Below are 19110 nucleotides of genomic sequence, written 5' to 3' on the forward strand. Positions count from 1 at the left end.
ATAACTGTTACTCACGCCCTCCCTACCTGAGGTCAATGGAGTAGACCGTTTGCCACACAGAAAATGGGAATACACACAACTTAAAATTTATATCTACAGTGTAGTGATGTGCGCTATGTCTTGGGGAAGGTAAAACTGTACTATATTCAGATATATATGCGAGGAAGGGGACAGCACTGTCTAAAACGTTCAAATTCAAGTAAGGATGTAAGTCTGTCTTTGGTTATCGTGTCCTACAATTTTAGGGGCCATGTCGCCAGAGTTTTCCCGGTCTGTTTTATCAAGTTACTGACTAGATTTGCAGTGAGCATCAATTGATAGATCAGTTCTGTTTTACCCCAGGTTCTCGGTTTCGAGCTTAGAATGTTCAGGGCTTATTCCAGTGGGTTCGGAGTGCCCGTTAACTTCTAACTGCTGCTGGGACCTCTTTCCAGAATATCTGATTGTCCAGGCACCACCACCAGACATGATTCACTGTCCCTTCTCCTGAACAGGGCCATGAGTATTCTCCAGAGGTTTTGGTAAACATTGTCTCTAAATGTTCTAATGTCAGGCGCCACCCAGTTATCGCCTTTACGGCTGCTTCGCTGTGTTGAATAGCTATACTGCCCTTTGCTGCATCTCCCCAAAGGTACACTTAGTCTTTCCCGGACTCCCCCTCACAAAGGTCTTGTCCAACCATGCTATATGCGTCCAAGTGGGCTCTACAATAGTGACAGTAAGTGTTTTATATCTAGCAGGGACTGCTCCAGTTGTCCCTCAAACTGTGGTCCTCCTGTTTTCTAAGGATGTCTTCTGCCCTGCGTCAGTGTTTCTGACCAGATGTATAGTCGGTGCTTCAGTTGTTAATATATAAAATGCCAATATTCAGCCACCCTGAGCTGATGTTTAAATTCCTCATTTTGATTCCATTCCCTCCTATGATGCCCTCTCTAATACAGTACTTACTGTCAATCGAGAATGTGAGAGCCGGCCAACCACTGGAATGTAACTTTGGGGTAAAATCAGTCAACAGAGATAGTAATGAAGCCAAGAACCTCTTAATTTCTGCTGCCTACCAGACACCCAGCAGCATACTAGCTATCAGACTAGAACACAGATTGCCCAGTCTATGCCTCTTTGTTACCCATATCCCACCCCATAGGGCTGTCTCCATTATCGCCTGATCAGTGTGAGCCAAGGGTTTATTTCTCTCCATTTATGTCCATTTACCTAAATGAAACCGGTTTTTTTATCCCACAAAAAGTTCTGCTTGTCACATTGGTTAAAGTGAAAAACTGCATATCTTTTGCACAGAAACAGAGCGCTTTCGTGAAAGACAAAAAGACTAAAACGTTAGCATGCAATTTTATTTAAGCAAAAACGCATTGAATTGCTACAAAAATGTTTAGGCTTTCTAAGCACTGTGTAATTTATTAATTTGAGGCACAGTTCCTTGGCCGTATCTGTCCTGGATCACCTGCACTGACCAATAAGTCCTGCTCAGCCTTATTTTCACTTGAGCCTAGGCATTAATGGCTACTTGCGGGTGAGCAGTTAACAGCTGTTAATACCCTGGTACAGAAGGCAATAATAAAGTTGTATTATTTACTTTGCCAAACATATTGGATGCTGAAAAGCAAATATGTCCACTACTAATGTACGTGGCTGTTAAACCTTGAAAGCAACACATGAATGGCTGCTTTCTTTTTAGTACATTTTTTTAATATCGGAATGACAACATTTTGAAAGTGGCAGATGTTCCTTTGATGAGCCTTAGATTTGATCTGCCTAAAATTATGCTTTTTAATGTGCTATGACGTTTTTCATGTGTTTGATTTTGTGTTCTGGAGTTGGCAGAGTGCCAAATATTACTATGACAGATGGGCACTTTTGATGCAAGATAAAAGTATCGAGTGCCTTTATGCCAGCACAAAATAATACAGAACTCTGTTGTTTTTTTTGTCAATTTATTTTTTGTTCCTGTCTGTATAAGTTGTTAAGAATTCGATTATCCTTCATGAGGATGTGACACCTCTTGGTTTGTTTCCTCAACCTGGCGGTGTTCACCTTGAAATGTATCTTTGGTTGAGAGCAATGTTCCAAATACATTCATATCCTTTTAAAATCTCACGAATATTGTGCATGCTGTTGATTAATGGCTGTTCATTCTTCCCTCCCAGCACTCTCAGTCCAGATGCTGATCCAACGCTTGCCTTCCAGCGAGAGGGATTTGGGCGCCAAAGTATGTCCGAGAAACGCACCAAACAATTTACGGATGCGACTCAGATGGAGTTTGTAAAAACTCGAAAATCCAAAAGCATGGATTTAGGTAGTAATGGCCATTTCCTTTTCATTATTGCCAGAACAATATTTTATTTCTCTAGAAGTTCCAATGGTAAAGGTGTACACTTTGCCTACGTGCATCTATTTACCAGCAAGGTTTACGTAATTGTCAATGATGGCGATCAGGCATATTTAAAACATACCTATGTATGTGTGTGTGTATATATGTAATATATCAGATTTATAGTATAAAAATATTTTTAACATAAATAGAAATGATTACACACGTCCATGTACATACAAAAAACAGGCGCTATGAAGCTTGTGGCTCAGGTCTCTGCAGATTTCATACTGTTGCTTCCACTATCTTAGAACTATGCATTCTTGTATTGTTGCAACTCCTAATGGTTTGTCGTTACTGTGGCCTCATGATAACCACTTGGGTAGAGATTTTATATTAAGTAACAGACTCAAGATTGCAGCCAGATGTACGCGTTTAAAATAATGCATAGTTTGAAATGGTGAAGGTAGAAATCCATTATATGTACTGGGACAGGGGATACTGCAGGTAAAGGCGGATAAGGATGTTAGTAGGTTACCACCTTTAAAATATAAATTATTGGTGGATCCTGCTTATGCATTGTATCATTCTCAAGGAAGTTGTACTCTGTGCAACATGGGAAACTTTGTTCTGTTCCTAGACTCCCCGCTTCACATCATTATGCAAATTTCAGAAAAATATATTTTTCTGGTGAGATTCTTTTGTCTTTCATATTTCGAGGCACTGAAAAACAGACTAATACCCAGAGCTAAGTACTATGTAATATTTAAATGTTGTACTTGTTGTTATACCAACAGTGATTCAAATTATGATGAGTATTTTTTTTTAAAAACTTATATAATAGCGCAAAACTGTAATTTAATATACTTCAGGCCAGTGGCATGCATTTGTGGCAGCACCAGGATAGCAATAACCTGTTAACAAAATAATTTTGGGGTGACTTCGAAATATTTGCTCAGCAAAACTTCATGATCCTTGAAACATGTTTGCTAATGGACCATGCAACATTATAAAAAATAAATGAATTACATTAATAGCAAACTTTATTTAATTGTCATTTTGGGACAGATCTTTTTAAATCGCTCCATTATTCAGAATTTGTGAACTGAAGGATTGATACCTGCAACCTATCTGCAAACTGTGCACGAAGTACTTACTTTTTTAAAGTAGCACTTATTGACATTCCCATGCCAATCCTTTAGCCCGCTCTCTCGTCTGTGCTAAGGAGACTCACCAGATTACGTGTTTGTTTTTTACTGGAATTTGAAAATATGGAGACATTCTTAAGGGTACGCCTCCTCCACCAAACATCAACCAGAGGGTGACGCGAGGGGTGATAAAGTGGCAAAGCATGTGCCCCTTCAAGAATAGAATAATGCCATCCTAGTGGCAGAACAATCCAGCATTGCCCCTTTGTGTTATATGGCATCTTTTTGGGCTTCTTTATTGGTAAAGTTATTTTTAAAAAAAGGACGCTGAACTTTGACCCTCACAAAGTGCCATACTCCGTCATAGAGTGTGTTTCTCACAGGGAGAATGCCTATGTAGGGTTCACCATGAGTGCTCAGTTATATTCGGTGATATGAGTGACCTTCATACTCGCGTGAAGAACAGGAAGGTAACTACCAAGTGGTGAAATTGTTTCCCTTTAAAAGAGAGGGGGGGTCAACTGTAACAATTGTGACGTGGTAAGTTAAATGATGCATTTACTACATCTCTCTATCACAAGGTTAAAAAAAACACATAGTGGGCTAGTTGGACACAATACCTAATTTGCACTCAACATATTTCTGCGTTAATCTGAGCCTAACCGAGGTCAAGGGCATTCATCAGGACCTGACCCCAGTGTCAATGTCAACCTGTTTAAGGAGAGTTTTCAGCTGCTTACATTGGTATTTTCTGGCACAAGATAGCTTGTCACTGGACCATCAAGAAATTGAGGGCAGAGACTGCCAGGGTGGGTTTAGCCACTCCTCGGACAATGTCTGCCGCACTCTGGAAACTTCAGCTCACCGACGCAAAGTTCCCTGATGAAACGACCATAGCTAAATAAAGCTTAATCATTTGTCCATCCCAAAATAAAACAAGGGTGTTTGGACGGTGGAAAGGTGAGTGTACAGGGCGTTTGCTGTAAAAGATAAAAACTACATCTACAGAGGAAAGACATTGGCACAGAAGGGAGAAATAGGGCAGATAGTAGAGAGAATTGCAGTAAAAGGAAGCAAGCTAAATAGCTGTTACCTGCCTGGCCTGTTTGCATGTAAAACCAGCACGTTACAGAAGGGCAGTCCATGCATAGATCAGAAAGACAAAATACATTTAGTAAGCGAGTTATGGAAATGATACTTTAGGCAAGTGTTGAGGCGAGCTGTGGCAATTTAGGCACTTTCCATGCTAACAGGGGACAAGAGTTTTTGTGGATACATGATTTCATACATTGTACAAGTGGATAGTCAATGGACAAGGTTAGTGGTCTGGTGGGGGGCAATCTAGGCTCAATAGCATTGCCTTTTTGGGGGGAGAGCAGTTTGTGCTCATTGCAAGAAAACCTAGTCTCCATTTCAAAGCAAGAGTACTAAATGAGCTACTCTGTTGGTGAGCTGAAGCTAACGGGCACCTCTGAGCTCCGCACCACCTCGGACACGCTCTGCCGCAGTTCGGCCGCGGTTCCCGGTTTGCTCAGCGACCAGGTGAACTTCCTGGTCTCCATGGGGGAGGCGTGAGACATGCGGGCACGGCTGGTAAAGAGACTCCAGTCCGACGGTGTTAGAACAGCCCTGTGAGCAGCATTAGAGTGCTCGGCGTCGCAATGGGGATGCCCCGGTCTAGCGCTGTCAACGGCTGTATCACTGATCCCAAGTCAAAAAAAAGCTGCTTGGTTCTCACCTTCATGTGCAGGGAGGAAATCCCACACCAAAGGCACGTACAAACCAATGATCCGACTTCTAAACACACACTGCAACAAAACCTCACAACACATGCATTGACAGTTATCAAGACGGAAGCCCAAGGAAAATAAACAAGACAAGCCCGGCTTTAAAAGTGGTGCAAGCACGAGCAAAAGTGAAAGCAGCGCGTTTGCACATATATTTGCAATTAACGCGAGACGCAGCGGGGGAGGGGCGGAGGAGCATTGAGAAAGCAATCAAGTGAGAGGAAAGCCAGATGGCGCCTTATCGGACGCTGAAACCTGGTGGTTGCACACGTGACTGCAAGCGCTAGGCCAGCCAAAGCTCGTGGTAGCACTTTAAAAAGCCACTAACTAAATGTCTTGCAGAACAGAGCATGCACTGGCTCAGCGAGACTTAAAAAAGGGACTATAGTATTTTTAGCCATTTGATAAATAGGAAATTAATTTCCAAAACAAATGCACCCTTTTGAACTAAATAATGTAAACAGGTTAAAATACCTTCTCCTGAATTAATTGATATTCTAGGAAGTTTACTTCATAAATATCTGTTTTCTCAAAAATGTTATAATGCAAGCTGGCATCATGTAAAATATTATTTTTATGATGAACTTTAATAGGAGTGCGCTGCGGTATTCTGTTCCTTGCTGGTTGGTACAATATAAGTAGGCAGAGCATTGACGTTCCTTTAATAATCCTCACGCATCCTTAACCTTCTACTTGCACCTCTCCCCCTATCTTTCTTGATGGGAAAGGTGGGAATAAGTTAACAGAGATTCCAAATTGTGCAATTAGCTATTTACTGAGTTTAGGAGATACATTTATTAAAAACTCAATATTTCGAATTTCCCGTGTGCTATCGAAATAAATTGTGAAGGGTATGTGATGGGTACAGCAACCTAGCAGTTTGAAATTATCTGTCTTTTTCACCCCATTTATCTATAAATAGTTTTTATGGAACACTAACTCTTATAAACATAGTCCAATGACATCGATTTAATTTCGTTTTTTGGATGCTGTGGAGTGTTTGCGCCTGCGTGCTGTATAGAGCGTTTTGGCTCAAAAAAGATCTACATGTTTACAAACCAAATGAATATGAAGTGATTAAAAATGTGCGCCTTAAAATTGATTTCCTGCTTTAAAAATAGCTCCCGCTCCTACACTGTACCCGTAAAAGGCATGCTTACACTGGCTCTGGAATTCCTGTCACACTTTCCACATCCTAGTAGTTTTAGTGCGTAAAATGACCGAGTCATAAGGCCCCACCAGGCTCGTGCCGCGTCTCTTCCATTTCACGATGGATTGAAAATCCAGTTTAACACACAGTCGTGGTTCGGGTGAAATGGCAACATCTGTTTTCTGTCAGTGGACAAAGGCGGGCCTCCCTGACCTTTGTACCGGGATGTTATAGATCTTGACATTGGTCAAAGTAATGCACTTATTTCCGTGAGACAAGGATGAAGTAACATTTACGGACATTCCTTGCAAACTGCAGATAGGCCTTACTGACTTTCCCCCTCCAGGCCAGCAACTTCTATCTACAGTGAAGTCAGTAGTCCAACCCTATTTTTCCATGTTGCTATTGCAGAGTGGCCTCACTGGAGCATGTGCAACACAGAACATTACCGTAGTATGGACTGCAGTTCCCATTCAGTGTCAAAATAGCTAGGGTCAGCTTTAGGGCAGTGCGACTGATGCAGCCGCACCGGGCGTTGACCTGCGGAGGGGGGTGCTGACCTCAAGGGGGGGGGGGGGGCGCTGTGTTTGGCAATCACTTATGATTGGAGAGATGAGGGGCACTTTTGCCTAGTGGTAGCGCTAAAGCTGGCCCTGAGAATAGCTAAACATTTCCGGCAGTTTTCACACAAGGATTTCTTCAATAAGTGAAAAGCAGTGTTCTATTGATCTAGTTCACCATTACTAGTTTATGCGCTTGCTCCATTCATCCACCCAGTCTACTGTATTTTCTAGGCAGAAACAGAGGACGCATTGTGCCCTAAATTGCAAATTTTTTTTTTTTAACTAAACTTACGTTTAAATGAAAATCGATATTATAAAGTGCATGGCTCAGTTCTGTTAAAGGAAGATGACTAAATATTACACCCCGACTAAGGACCCATTTTCAAAACCCCAAATACTACCCTGGATCTGGAGATGGCAAACACCGCCTCGTCTACTGCTCTCCACCCACTTTGCAGGTTGGGTTTGCCAAGGAACTAGCTACTTGAGGTCCGACATTGAGACATTCTTTGCACACATTTGTGACCTAGAGTTAGGTAATGCAGTTCAAATTCTCTTAAGACTTTTGAATTTTGGAAACGTATGTTCTTGCTCATTTCATGGTGGAGAGGAACTGGTGAGTGATTATTAAAACGTTGGAATTTTAAGAGCTCCATTGAAGACAATGAAGTGGATCAGGGCCCATTACGGGTGGTCTCGATCTTCTACTTCAACATTGCAGTATTTGTCTTTCTCCCTGTTTAATTTTGAACATTCTACTTTCTGCGGGTAAAATGTTATAACAACATTCTAGACCTCTACCTCAGGTTTCAACATTTCTTAAAGAACTGTCCCTCTTTTCTGGCCTGAGCCGGAAGCTTGAGACGGAAACTTACGCCTGTAGCTCAGGTACTTGGCCTTTAATGAGCGGTATAGCCCTGAGATATCTTTTTATCCAGAACTCCCGTGAGAGTACGTGATCATGCCAGGAATCAAGAAGCAGTCCGGTTTTAGATCGGAAGTTACTACTTATACCCAGTGGTCGAAGTGGGGAAAAAAAGTAGGGGAACTGTGGGTGGAGAATCAGGGGGCGGGAATAACCGAAGATTGAATCAGTGGGCGGAGTCAGGGGCGTGGCTAGAAATAGCAAAACATACCAATTTTTAGTACGTTTAGCATTTCACTGACCAGTTACAGCTTGTAACGTTATTTAATTAAAACAATGGATAAACATGTTTGAGGTTTAATTCAGGAAAAAGCAAACAGTCATAGGGAATACAGGTTTATGTAAAGCGTGTGAAATATTAGCAGGAACAACATGTTACCTTAATGCTTTTACTCAATGTTCAAAAATCCATGATTATTTTTGTCTCAAACATTGAGGTCATGAATACAGGGCTCCTCCTGTACACAGGTGTTAAGCAGGGCTCAGAAGAGAAAGGGACTCTTCAGGAGAATCTAGACTCACGGAAACCCACAAAGGCTCCTTCATATTCATGTCGCCAGCCAGCTGCTCAATCATAAAATAGCAAAAAGAACAACTGAATGCAGAACAATATCATACATTCACCCCAGTACAGAGATCTGGGCCTAAATCCATTGTTTCTTTGCTCACCATGCCATTCCAGTTTGGACCCAGCCATATGCAAATCAGTCTTGATTCTGCGCCCAATGGGAACAGTCATGCCCCCTCCCTTCTCCTGCCCCCGTCACTTCTCCTGCCCCCGTCACTTCTCCTGCCCCCGTCACTTCTCCTGCCCCTGTCACTTCTCCTGCCCCTGTCACTTCTCCTGCCCCTGTCACTTCTCCTGCCCCTGTCACTTCTCCTGCCCTCGTCTCTTCTCCTGTCCCTTCACTTCTCCTGTCCCGTCACTTCTCCTGTCCCCGTCACTTCTCCTGTCCCCTTCACTTCTCCTTCTCCTGTCCCTTCAGTTCTCCTGTCCCCTTCACTTCTCCTTCTCCTGTCCCTTCACTTCTCCTGTCCCTTCACTTCTCCTGTCCCTTCACTTCTCCTGACCCGTCACTTCTCCTGTCCCGTTACTTCTCCTGCCCCATCACTTCTCCTGCCCCGTCACTTCTCCTGCCCCGTCACTTCTCCTGCCCCGTCACTTCTCCTGCCCCGTCACTTCTCCTGCCCCGTCACTTCTCCTGCCCCGTCACTTCTCCTGCCCCGTCACTTCTCCTGCCCCGTCACTTCTCCTGCCCCGTCACTTCTCCTGCCCCGTCACTTCTCCTGCCCCGTCACTTCTCCTGCCCCATCACTTCTCCTTCTCCTGTCCCATCACGTCTCCTGTCCCGTCACTTCTCCTGTCCCGTCACTTCTCCTGTCCCGTCACTTCTCCTGTCCCGTCACTTCTCCTGTCCCGTCACTTCTCCTGTCCCGTCACTTCTCCTGTCCCGTCACTTCTCCTGTCCCGTCACTTCTCCTGTCCCGTCACTTCTCCTGTCCCGTCACTTCTCCTGTCCCGTCACTTCTCCTGTCCCGTCACTTCTCCTTCTCCTGGTCCCTTCACTTCTCCATCTCCTGTCCCGTCACTTCTCCTGTCCCGTCACTTCTCCTGTCCCGTCACTTCTCCTGTCCCTTCACTTCTTCTCCTGGTCCATTCACTTCTCCTTCTCCTGTCCCGTCACTTCTCCTTCTCCTGTCCCTCACTTCTCCTGTCCCCTTCACTTCTCCTGTCCCTTCACTTCTCCTGTCCCCGTCACTTCTCCTGTCCCCGTCACTTCTCCTGTCCCCGTCACTTCTCCTGTCCCCGTCACTTCTCCTGCCCCGTCACTTCTCCTGTCCCGTCACTTCTCCTGTCCCGTCACTTCTCCTGTCACTTCTCCTGTCACTTCACTTCTCCTTCTCCTGTCCCTTCACTTCTCCTTCTCCTGTCCCTTCACTTCTCCTGTCCCTTCACTTCTCCTGTCCCTTCACTTCTCCTGTCCCTTCACTTCTCCTGTCCCTTCACTTCTGCTCCGTTCACTGCTCCTGCCCCTGTCACTTCTCCTTCTCCTGTCCCCGTCACTTCTCCTTCTCCTGTCCCTTCACTTCATTTCTCCTTCTCCTGTCCCTTCACTTCACTTCTCCTTCTCCTGTCCCGTCACTTCTCCTGTCCCCGTCACTTCTTCGAGTGGAGGATGGGCACATTTACTTATTTTGCTTGGTGTGCATCAGAGGTTTACTGCAAAATGGGGGGCATTTTAATTTTCTGACTACTCCCTTGGTTGGATGGAGCAGTGAAGGCCGCTCTTTTAGGGAGTGCAAAGGACACTCTCATCAGATGCTGCTTGCCATTATAAGTGTAGTTCAAAGTTCGGGGCATTTTGATTTTCTGGCTTCTCCCCTGAGCAGAGCCTCACACCTTAAAGGCCACAGGATCACAGAGGAGGGCTTAAGATCACGTTATCCTCCAGTTAAAGGGGTCTGGCAGTTTAAAGGAAAACCCCGTTCTGTTTATCAAGACCTGTATTTCGAACAATCCCCAACAATAGGCATCCCACGATGTTCCCTTGTTCAATTACGTCTGCTGGGTGTTGAGACTAATGTAATATTCGCCGGATTTCCCCTTTAACACATCACGTACCGAGCAGCAAAACACACTTATAAAAACACAGCTTAGAGCACTAAGCAAAATATATATTCCATAAAACGTATTAGAAAAAGCAAGCACCTTCGGGCACGCCTTTGACAGCCACAAGTGTTTGTACAAGTATACTGTCTATAAAAATAGCTTGATTGAATGTAATGCTTTTCCTCGCCTCCTCAGCGTCGTGGACGTCAGGGTTGTGGGCAGATTACACTACCCACAGCGCACCTCTCACGCCCCAGCGGGATTGTTTTAAAGTTTTGATTACACATTTGTGGACCCATCTCGTATATTTGTTGCACAACGAGCCATGGCCTGCACCCAGATACCAGAGACACCTCATGCAGATCTCGCTGGCATATGCTAAAAGCAGACAGCGGGCGGGCGAATTGTCATTCCAAAGGAGATAATCAGCCTCAATCGGAATGACAATGGGCCTGCCCTCGGTCTGTGGGAGCTCAGGGAGGGGCTCCTGCAGCCTCTGGAGTTCAACAGAGAATGCGAGCAGCCCCTGGAAGCTGAAAAAAAAGTTATGTTTTTAGTAGGACTATTCTCTCCGTCCCGGGATGCTTTTTTCAAAGAAAGAAGTAGGGGAACGGGCTGAAATTATTTTTAGAAGTAGGGGCACGCCGTGCCCTTCCGTCCCCGCCCACTTCTACCGCTGCTTATACCGGACCATACACTGGTCTCAACCCGTGGGTCCCAACATTTTCAATCAGGCCAGTTATGTGAAAAATTGACCTCCCAAAACCTGGATTGAAATTGCAGTCTGTATAAAGTGCAGAGTCCCTAATGTTGCAGTGCATATTTGGCAGAATACTGGAGGTCTTTCGCCACAGGAGTGGTGTACTTTTCTTAGTTGCTGCTAATAATATGCTTTGGATAGTTTGGTATGTTAAAGGGGATCCCACGTGCAAGCTGGTCAATATTTTCTTCATCCCTTAACGATTAATGCCAATTATTTCCAGATTGTAAAATCTTGGTTTATGTAATTTTCCTTCTTTCTTAAATGTATTGCGTGCTTTTGCTACAGCACTGTAGATCTAAATTATCCTCCCAGCAAGGGTGAACATTCATATGTATGTCAGGAGTCCGAATACAGTGAGTCAATATTGAGAGGCTCCAAAAGTGGTCGTAGATGGGACAAACTTAACAAAAGCAGTGTGGGCTGTCTGGTATCGCACTAGTGTTTTATTCTTATGATATAAAGACTATAACGCTCAACTTTTAGTAACCCCACTGCTGAGGTGCCGCACTCAATTTCAACTTTAGTACAACAACTGAAAAGTTTGCATTAAATGTTGCACAAGTATCACTGTTTTTGAGCAATGAAAATGTCCAAGTATTACAACATCCATAGATCGCCAATACAATCAGTTTAATTGAATTCAGTTCATCAGGAGTCTTGTATTTGTATTCAAATCCAACTTTGATTCTTTTATCAAGCAAAAGTCACTCAGCTCAGCCAACACATTTCATTCCTTAGGACTTATTCAGGGTTAGACAGCCCATGAGTCCATTATCCCAGCGTGATACTAGCTGTTCTCCCATGTTTTTATCAGCAAGTAGATATATAAAATTTCCGCCCACCACCTCTTCTCGTGGCACTCCTTAAGGGCAAACAAAGTGGCTTGCATTGCAATCCACACATTTTAAACAGTCTGACTACTGACCAAGTGCATCTTGACATTAAGTAGCAGGTAATGTGTCTCAATTAGCAATAACGTTTTGCACACATTCTGCAGCTTCAGATTTCGAATACAGACTGTACAGTGGACAGCCATGGTAGTGGGAAGGTAGACGTTGTTTACCTCTTCCTACGATGGCATCTGATGGGGTAGAGTACTTACTGCCACTTAGCATGCCTTTCGATTTGATGAAATGACACCCCCAAGTTTCCTCCAGTGTGTTCTTTGTTGTTGTCTCCCAAGTCTGTGTAATTCATACTAGAGTTCATAAAAAAAGATTAAGTGAAAAGTTTTGGCGTGTCCTTTCTGCCCCTTCCATTCAGCACACCCAGAAGACCGTACACCAAAACCTGCAGTGTCCCAAAAGCTGCTGATGAATTGTTTAGAAGTTTTGATATTCATGGTTATTCAGCACTGCCCTTAATGTGCCTGGCAGAAGACAACATTTTTTAGGAAGTCAGGACGACAGGGTTGGTCATTGACTGAATATTAGTGGTGTATCTTCTTGTTTACCTGTCATGTCGCAAAAATCAGCCTGGTCCCACTTAATTGTTTTAAGCCTGAATGGGTGACATTTATTTTGTAGGTTTTTTTGCCATTTACACTGTGTTCTTTTCAATTTGTACACCTTTTTTTAATGTGCTTTGTTTAACTTGTTTATTCTCAGAGTTACCCTTCTTCTCTTCCCAGTACTCATTTATTCATAGCTAAGTGTCTTGGAGTAGACTTGTCCACTTCCATTTGTTCTGCCAGGCTTTAGCGCTCCGACAGCTGCCGGAGTCATGTTTATTCATGAGGACTGCAGTCCCAGATGCATTTGCATAGTCATACTCGTGTAGGTCCAGAGCGGGGCTGAAGAGTTGTCACATCTCCACATTAGAGCCCTGTTCAGATGCCAGTGTTAGGCATGAGAGTATCCAAGCCCATCCTGTGACTTGCAGCTCCTGCTTTGATCAACCCCCTGCCTGCTGCACCATCCCTTTGTCGCTCTACTTCCCCAGCAGGATCCGTATTGAATTCAGTATCCGACTCGAGCGATAGTACTAAGCTCCAGCAGCGTGTTGCGGGAGGTCTATCCAGGAACAGGGATGGCTTGAAAATATCTCTCCTCTGGTCATGGAGGGGTCAGGAGCAGCCGGCCATATGCTAACGAAAGCAAATTTACACGATAGCTTCTGCAGGGAGCTTCAACTGCCAAAAACCTAACTAGTTGACAAAGAAGATCGTATAAGAAACCAGTAGATTGATGAAACGTGAGCATTGCGGACCATGTGTTTTTGTTCCCCAGGGTGTTTGCAGCACATGGTGAAGCTGTGTTGACTTCTTCAGGAACAAACAGAATTTACACACTGTAATAAAACATTGTATGTGCATAACCTCGATCTCGCTCGTTCCCATAGCTCAGTTTGTGCTGCTGTTATTCAGTAGCTTATTGTTTGTCATCCTTTGCACATTGTGTTCATTTGTTCTATAGGAAGTGTTGTGCACCTTTACTTTGTTACAAATCATAATATGGTCCACTGTGGGAGCAAACCTTTAGCGGTACTTCATGGTACGGCACAGTGTTCTTCTATTTTAACAAGGCTGGCACTTCAGCCATGTCTTTGAACATCTAAACTACTTTCCTTTCAAAATGGTAATCATCTCATCACACTTGGTCATTACCACAGGTGTAGGTGCACGAGTACACACATCTCTTTGGCGCTCAGTTCGTGGCTATTGTGCAGCTATTTGGCATTCAACCCACAGATCACTCTGTACCATAATATCAGAGAAAGTATTCAAGTATGTCCATAAAATAGTCAAAATCTTTATAAATCTTCCAACTTGGTAATACCACTGAGCAGGGTTCTCTTTCAGCTTTGGGAAGTTGTTTGTGAATGTTGAGAGATCACCTCTACACCACGTGCATGAACCTACTCTCCACCTGGTATTCCCCTCATAGGAAAGGTTAAACCCCATCTTCATCTGGAGGTTCTGGTGGTGGCTTACAATTCGCTTCTGTAGCATCTGATTGTTTCTTTTTCTTTCCCTGTTTTTTGCGCACTTGCTCTCAAATCTGTCGAAACCCCTCTATTTATAGATGCACCTTACCAATTGCGTAACATGTAAAGTCATCCCTGAAGACTACCTTGTTAGTATAGTGTCATCATCTAACTGTGCCTTAAAGCTTTTCTGTAAATGAACATCCTTGAAGAGATCCACCTCACATTTTCCTACCAATTCAGTTAATGTGTCATGGGTGGCACCGCATGTCTTGTGATTTATGCACTTAGCTATATCAATTAATTTTCCTAATAGTGATTCAAATGTGAAATGTCTAGGTATTCTCGGTATACACCTGTTACAACGCAACTTTTACAACTACCTACTATTACAACGCAACTTTTACAACGCATACCATTACAACGCATTGCGCTGGGGGGCGCTCTAGGATAGGGAATAAGTTTAATTTACTATCCAACACCTTCCCTAGTGTCCACGGGGACTGGAGTTGGAATAGTAAATTATACTTCCCACTATCCAGCACCTCTAAGCGCTATGCGTTGTAATGGTATGCGTTGTAATGGTAGCGTTGTAATGGTAGGTAGTTGTAATGGTATGCGTTGTAACATGGTACATCCGGTATTCTCTAATAATCTCTTGTGATTACACCATTATTTTTGTTACAACTAGGGGTTTCGGGGTTTCACGGTATCCCAGCTAGTATCTGGTCTTTCAGTTTCTCCCACTCTAATTTTCTGGAGTCTCCTTAAAACATGAGAGTAAAATCCCATTGTCAAATGGTCCTATCTCTGCCCGTGCAGCTGATGTTGCAAAGACAATTCTTCTACCTTTTCTCAATGATTGACCATGTAGTGGTGGTGTTCAGGCAACAATTTGTGACTTTTTTGATGTCGAGATAAATCCTTTTGCAGCCACTTTTCCTATAGCACCTTGAACAACCACGTTCAGAACAAAATGTATTGGTGCACATGTAACAGATACTGCCAGTGTCTGAGCTGATACAACTTGTGACACTGGAGCAGGGCAATCACAATAGCAGTAGTAACACCCAGAACAATTACCGCTGGGGCTGCTTCAACAGGTGCAATCAAGAGTGTTGAAAGCAGTCTTTCAATCTGAATTGCATTTGGGCCAATAGGGTCTGTAGCCACTGTAGTGCTAGTAGTTGTAACACCCTCTGTGTTTGTTGTGGGGGCCAAATATTGCAGTGGCCGTTAGGATAACAAGGCAGCTAAAATGTCACCCCTTAAGCGCTATCAGTGTCTGTTTCTCTTCCAGCTTCCGCATCATCACTGCCTTGTTTCCTATTCTTTTTAGACTTTTAAGTAGTTATAGCTGGGTACATACCAGCTCCCTCGATGACGCAATTACTCTACTTCTGCTTCCTATCTGCCCACTGAGCATCTGTATAATTTCACACTGCTCTCTTTGCTATATTATGGGCTTCTCTTTCTCCTTGGCTTGAGCTGCTCGCTCCCAAGCATTTAATGCTTCATATTGTGTAGGCCTAGGAGGAGGCTTCATTTTGTGGAAATTTGAATAGTACTTAATTTTCAGTGATGTTGCCCCATTGACGAAATCACAAATGTTTTTGAAGCCCTACATTTGTTGGCCTATAATGAGCCAACATACCTTCCAGTGATGCCTCTTCACCTTCCCAAACTGGTACTCATACATCATCCCTCATCAAATCTCTAAGACCCTTAACACAGTTCATAACTGCAATAATTCAACAATAAATGAACAGTAATGATATTCAATGTTTTTGTTCAATTTACTAAGTTGTATGCGTCAAGACTTTCCACCAATTTTGTTAAAATTCCTTTCACAAGCCTATCACAGCTTAATACTTGTTGACTCGTCAACCAATCTCAGCACGGCACTTCACACAAACTGACCTATCCACGCGCAACGCACTCTGAAGTAATTCCTTACTTCTTTCAGTGTTTCACCCTCCTTTACAATTTTTAATTTTTTTAATTTAATTTTAATGTTATTAAACAATTCACAGCCGTGTACATAACACAATGTCAAAATTATTATAACAATAAGGAATGTCATGCAGTCAGTCAGAAATAAATAAGGACAAGCAGTGCAAGAAAAAATATCCCTTTGATATGTAGGGAAGACAGCAGCCCCTTCTTGATAACTCTACCGAGATGAACATACCAACCCCAAACATCAATCGAATTGAAAATAAAAAAGGAAATATGAACATATCCTACATTCACACATCTGATAGCATAACACAATTTAGAAGACGTGTTCTTGCATAGTGAAAATGTATACACTGCCTATTCTAGCATCATCCGGTGACAGCAAATACTGTTTATACAGCTCCCAAAAATTCTTAGGGCGACTCTGTGGGGGCATTAACTTGCTGTATGTTTCGGACTGCGTATTACAGAAAATCAAATCCCTTTCCCACTCTAATTTGGAGGGAGGCGGACCCCGCGCCTAGCGTCTAGCTATTCGCCTTTTTGCCAAAAGGAGGCCCAATCCCAGAAGCTTCCTATCCGTTTGGAGTGTGGTTTAGTGTATCCCAACAGGGCTAGTAAGGGATCCGGAGTAAGTGTAGTGCCATCAATATTCCCCAGTTCGTAAATATCTGTTCCCAGATATCAGCAATACGTGGCCATGCCCACGCCATGTGGAAGAAATCTGCCCCGCTGGCCCCGCAGCGCTCACATCTGTCATAATCACGTAAGTCATAGCGATAAAGGTGGGAGGGGTGTATAATACGATCTGTTAAAAAACGTAAAATTTAACCAGCTGTGCCTCCAACTTAAGGACACTGATTGGGTGACTTTGTAGTAGTACCTCCAAACACCATCATCAATGGGAACTTCTACGTCTGAATGCCACTGTGCTCTCTGCGTGGAGTAATTAGCCTGGCAGTATTCCTGGGACATGGTGTAATGTTAGAAATCAACTTGAACTGGGTTCTGGAGTGTAAAAGGTAAGTAAAAGACGGGAGAGCCATGGGCTCTAAATATTCATCACCCAGCAGCGCCCTCAAAGCGTGCTGTATCCTAAAATATCTAAATTGCACCAGGGGGCCAGCACCCTGATCAACAGCGGTGACCTCATCCCACGTCCGGGCTCTGCCTTCGGAGAAGGCCACCCATGTTTGTAATACAGACACTTCTAAGCGCTACCTTAACAACCGTTTCAGGGCATAAGGAAAACCACTGACACCAATTCAATGGAAGTATTGGAGAGTGAAGCAGAGTGTATGTTTGCCTTTTTAATAGTTCACTGCAGGCATGAACAACTGAATTTACAGAATCAAGAACACCATAATGTGTGTTGGGGGCTGAGTGAGTTGCTGGAGGAGTGGGGAAGGGTCAGAGGAAATACTCTCTATGAGAAGATGCAGAAGAGACTCTGTTACAGTTTTTCTCTTACACAAATTGTACAACTCTAAGCAAGCCCAATAACCGAATAACTTTTGTTTGCTCCTCTAAAGAATTCAAAGTAGTTCATTCATACGGGAAGCCAATTAGTTTTAATACTTTCCGACTTCCCTCACACATGCACATGCTAATGAAATCTCAACCAGTGGTAAATCACCCTCACTGACATAGATTCCCCTTTGGTGTTAGTGGAACCTGTTGCACAATCAGTATTAGTACAAGCACAAAACATTATCGTCCCTATCTCAGTTATACAGTCAATGGTACCTAATTAATCTTCACCACAGAACCTTAGCAGACAAATAACACTACAACTTCAACTTTTCTCTTGTCAATATTTATTAACTTATCCTGGGATCTTGACTACCTTGAGTCCGATAACTTCAGCTCCTCAACATCTGAACATAACACAACTATTCTGTTGATTTTTCAGCACAAAATACACAATTTTAGCACAATGACAAACCCTCACTCAGAAAATTGTCACGCATAGCCCTATTGTTACTCATACCTTCATAACTGCACCGCCTTCGAAACTGCAAACTCCTTCAGTCTTCAAGTTCGAGCTTTGGATTTGTGGGACATGTGCAATTCTAAACTTTAGCAAAATATTCCAGCTCCTTTCTCTTGTGTCATAAACCAACATCTGCTACCACTTGAGGGAGCGGGGTTTTCTATACCTCTATCGTCGGGTGTAATCATTAAATAACCCTGCCACTGGTCGTATGGACCTTTGTTTGTCAACAAGCAAAAATGAGGAACAATTATCTACATAAATACATAGCAACAATTATCAGACTTTTAATTTACTCAATAAAGAGAATTAGTACAAGTTAAAAGGTTTTATTTTCAATTCTTTTAGTTTTTCATTGTCTATTCATTTAGTATTCATATTCAGAGTTCAGGATTAAAAGTTAATATCAATCAATCGATATTGGATTATAAAATTGGAAACAATGTTTGCAAACATAACAGTTAGTAGTGTAATAAACAGCAAGCGTGTTCCATAAAGAAAAATTCCCTATTCTAGATTAAAGCTTAAGGCTTTTTCATAATAAACTGAAAGGTATTCTCTGCCCAAAAATCATCAGACAATTAACAAAATCTAAGTAAAACAGCCTCTCAAGAAGAAAGGTATCAGAAAACCAAACATCAGTCTCCAACCAGAGAGTCTGGGAAGGAAAAACCAGGTCCTACACTAGAAACAAGCACTAATATAAATACCCAATATTCTCTGTTGACACATTATTTTCTTTCATCTCCTGAGTTTCTACAATAGAATTTCAGCAAATTCTTGGATAGAAGCAGAATCCAAGACTGGCAATAGTCTTTAGACATTAAAGGACTGATTACTATGTCTGTCCGAAAGGCTTTCTGGCCGACATTGTAGGCTTAAAGTCCGACAGCCGTATTATGATGAAGGCGGTCGGAGTTTAAACCGGCGGGGGAATCTGACGTGGTTCTGACAAGCTCA

General features: G+C 43.0%; 1 protein-coding gene across 7 annotated transcripts in view; it reads left to right on the forward strand.

Annotated features, from left to right (window-relative positions):
* PARD3 (par-3 family cell polarity regulator) overlaps positions 1-19110 on the forward strand; it is a 1412997-nt gene that overhangs the window by 910924 nt on the left and 482963 nt on the right. For all 7 annotated transcript variants that reach the window (XM_086941535.1, XM_086941533.1, XM_086941537.1 and 4 more), the window contains exon 17: positions 2163-2311. In XM_086941535.1, coding sequence (XP_086797661.1) covers positions 2163-2311 — 149 coding nt within the window. The remainder of the gene's footprint in view (positions 1-2162; positions 2312-19110) is intronic.

The sequence above is a fragment of the Lissotriton vulgaris genome, chromosome 10 (assembly GCF_964263255.1).
Source record: "Lissotriton vulgaris chromosome 10, aLisVul1.2, whole genome shotgun sequence".
NCBI classification, from domain to species: Eukaryota; Metazoa; Chordata; class Amphibia; order Caudata; family Salamandridae; genus Lissotriton; species Lissotriton vulgaris.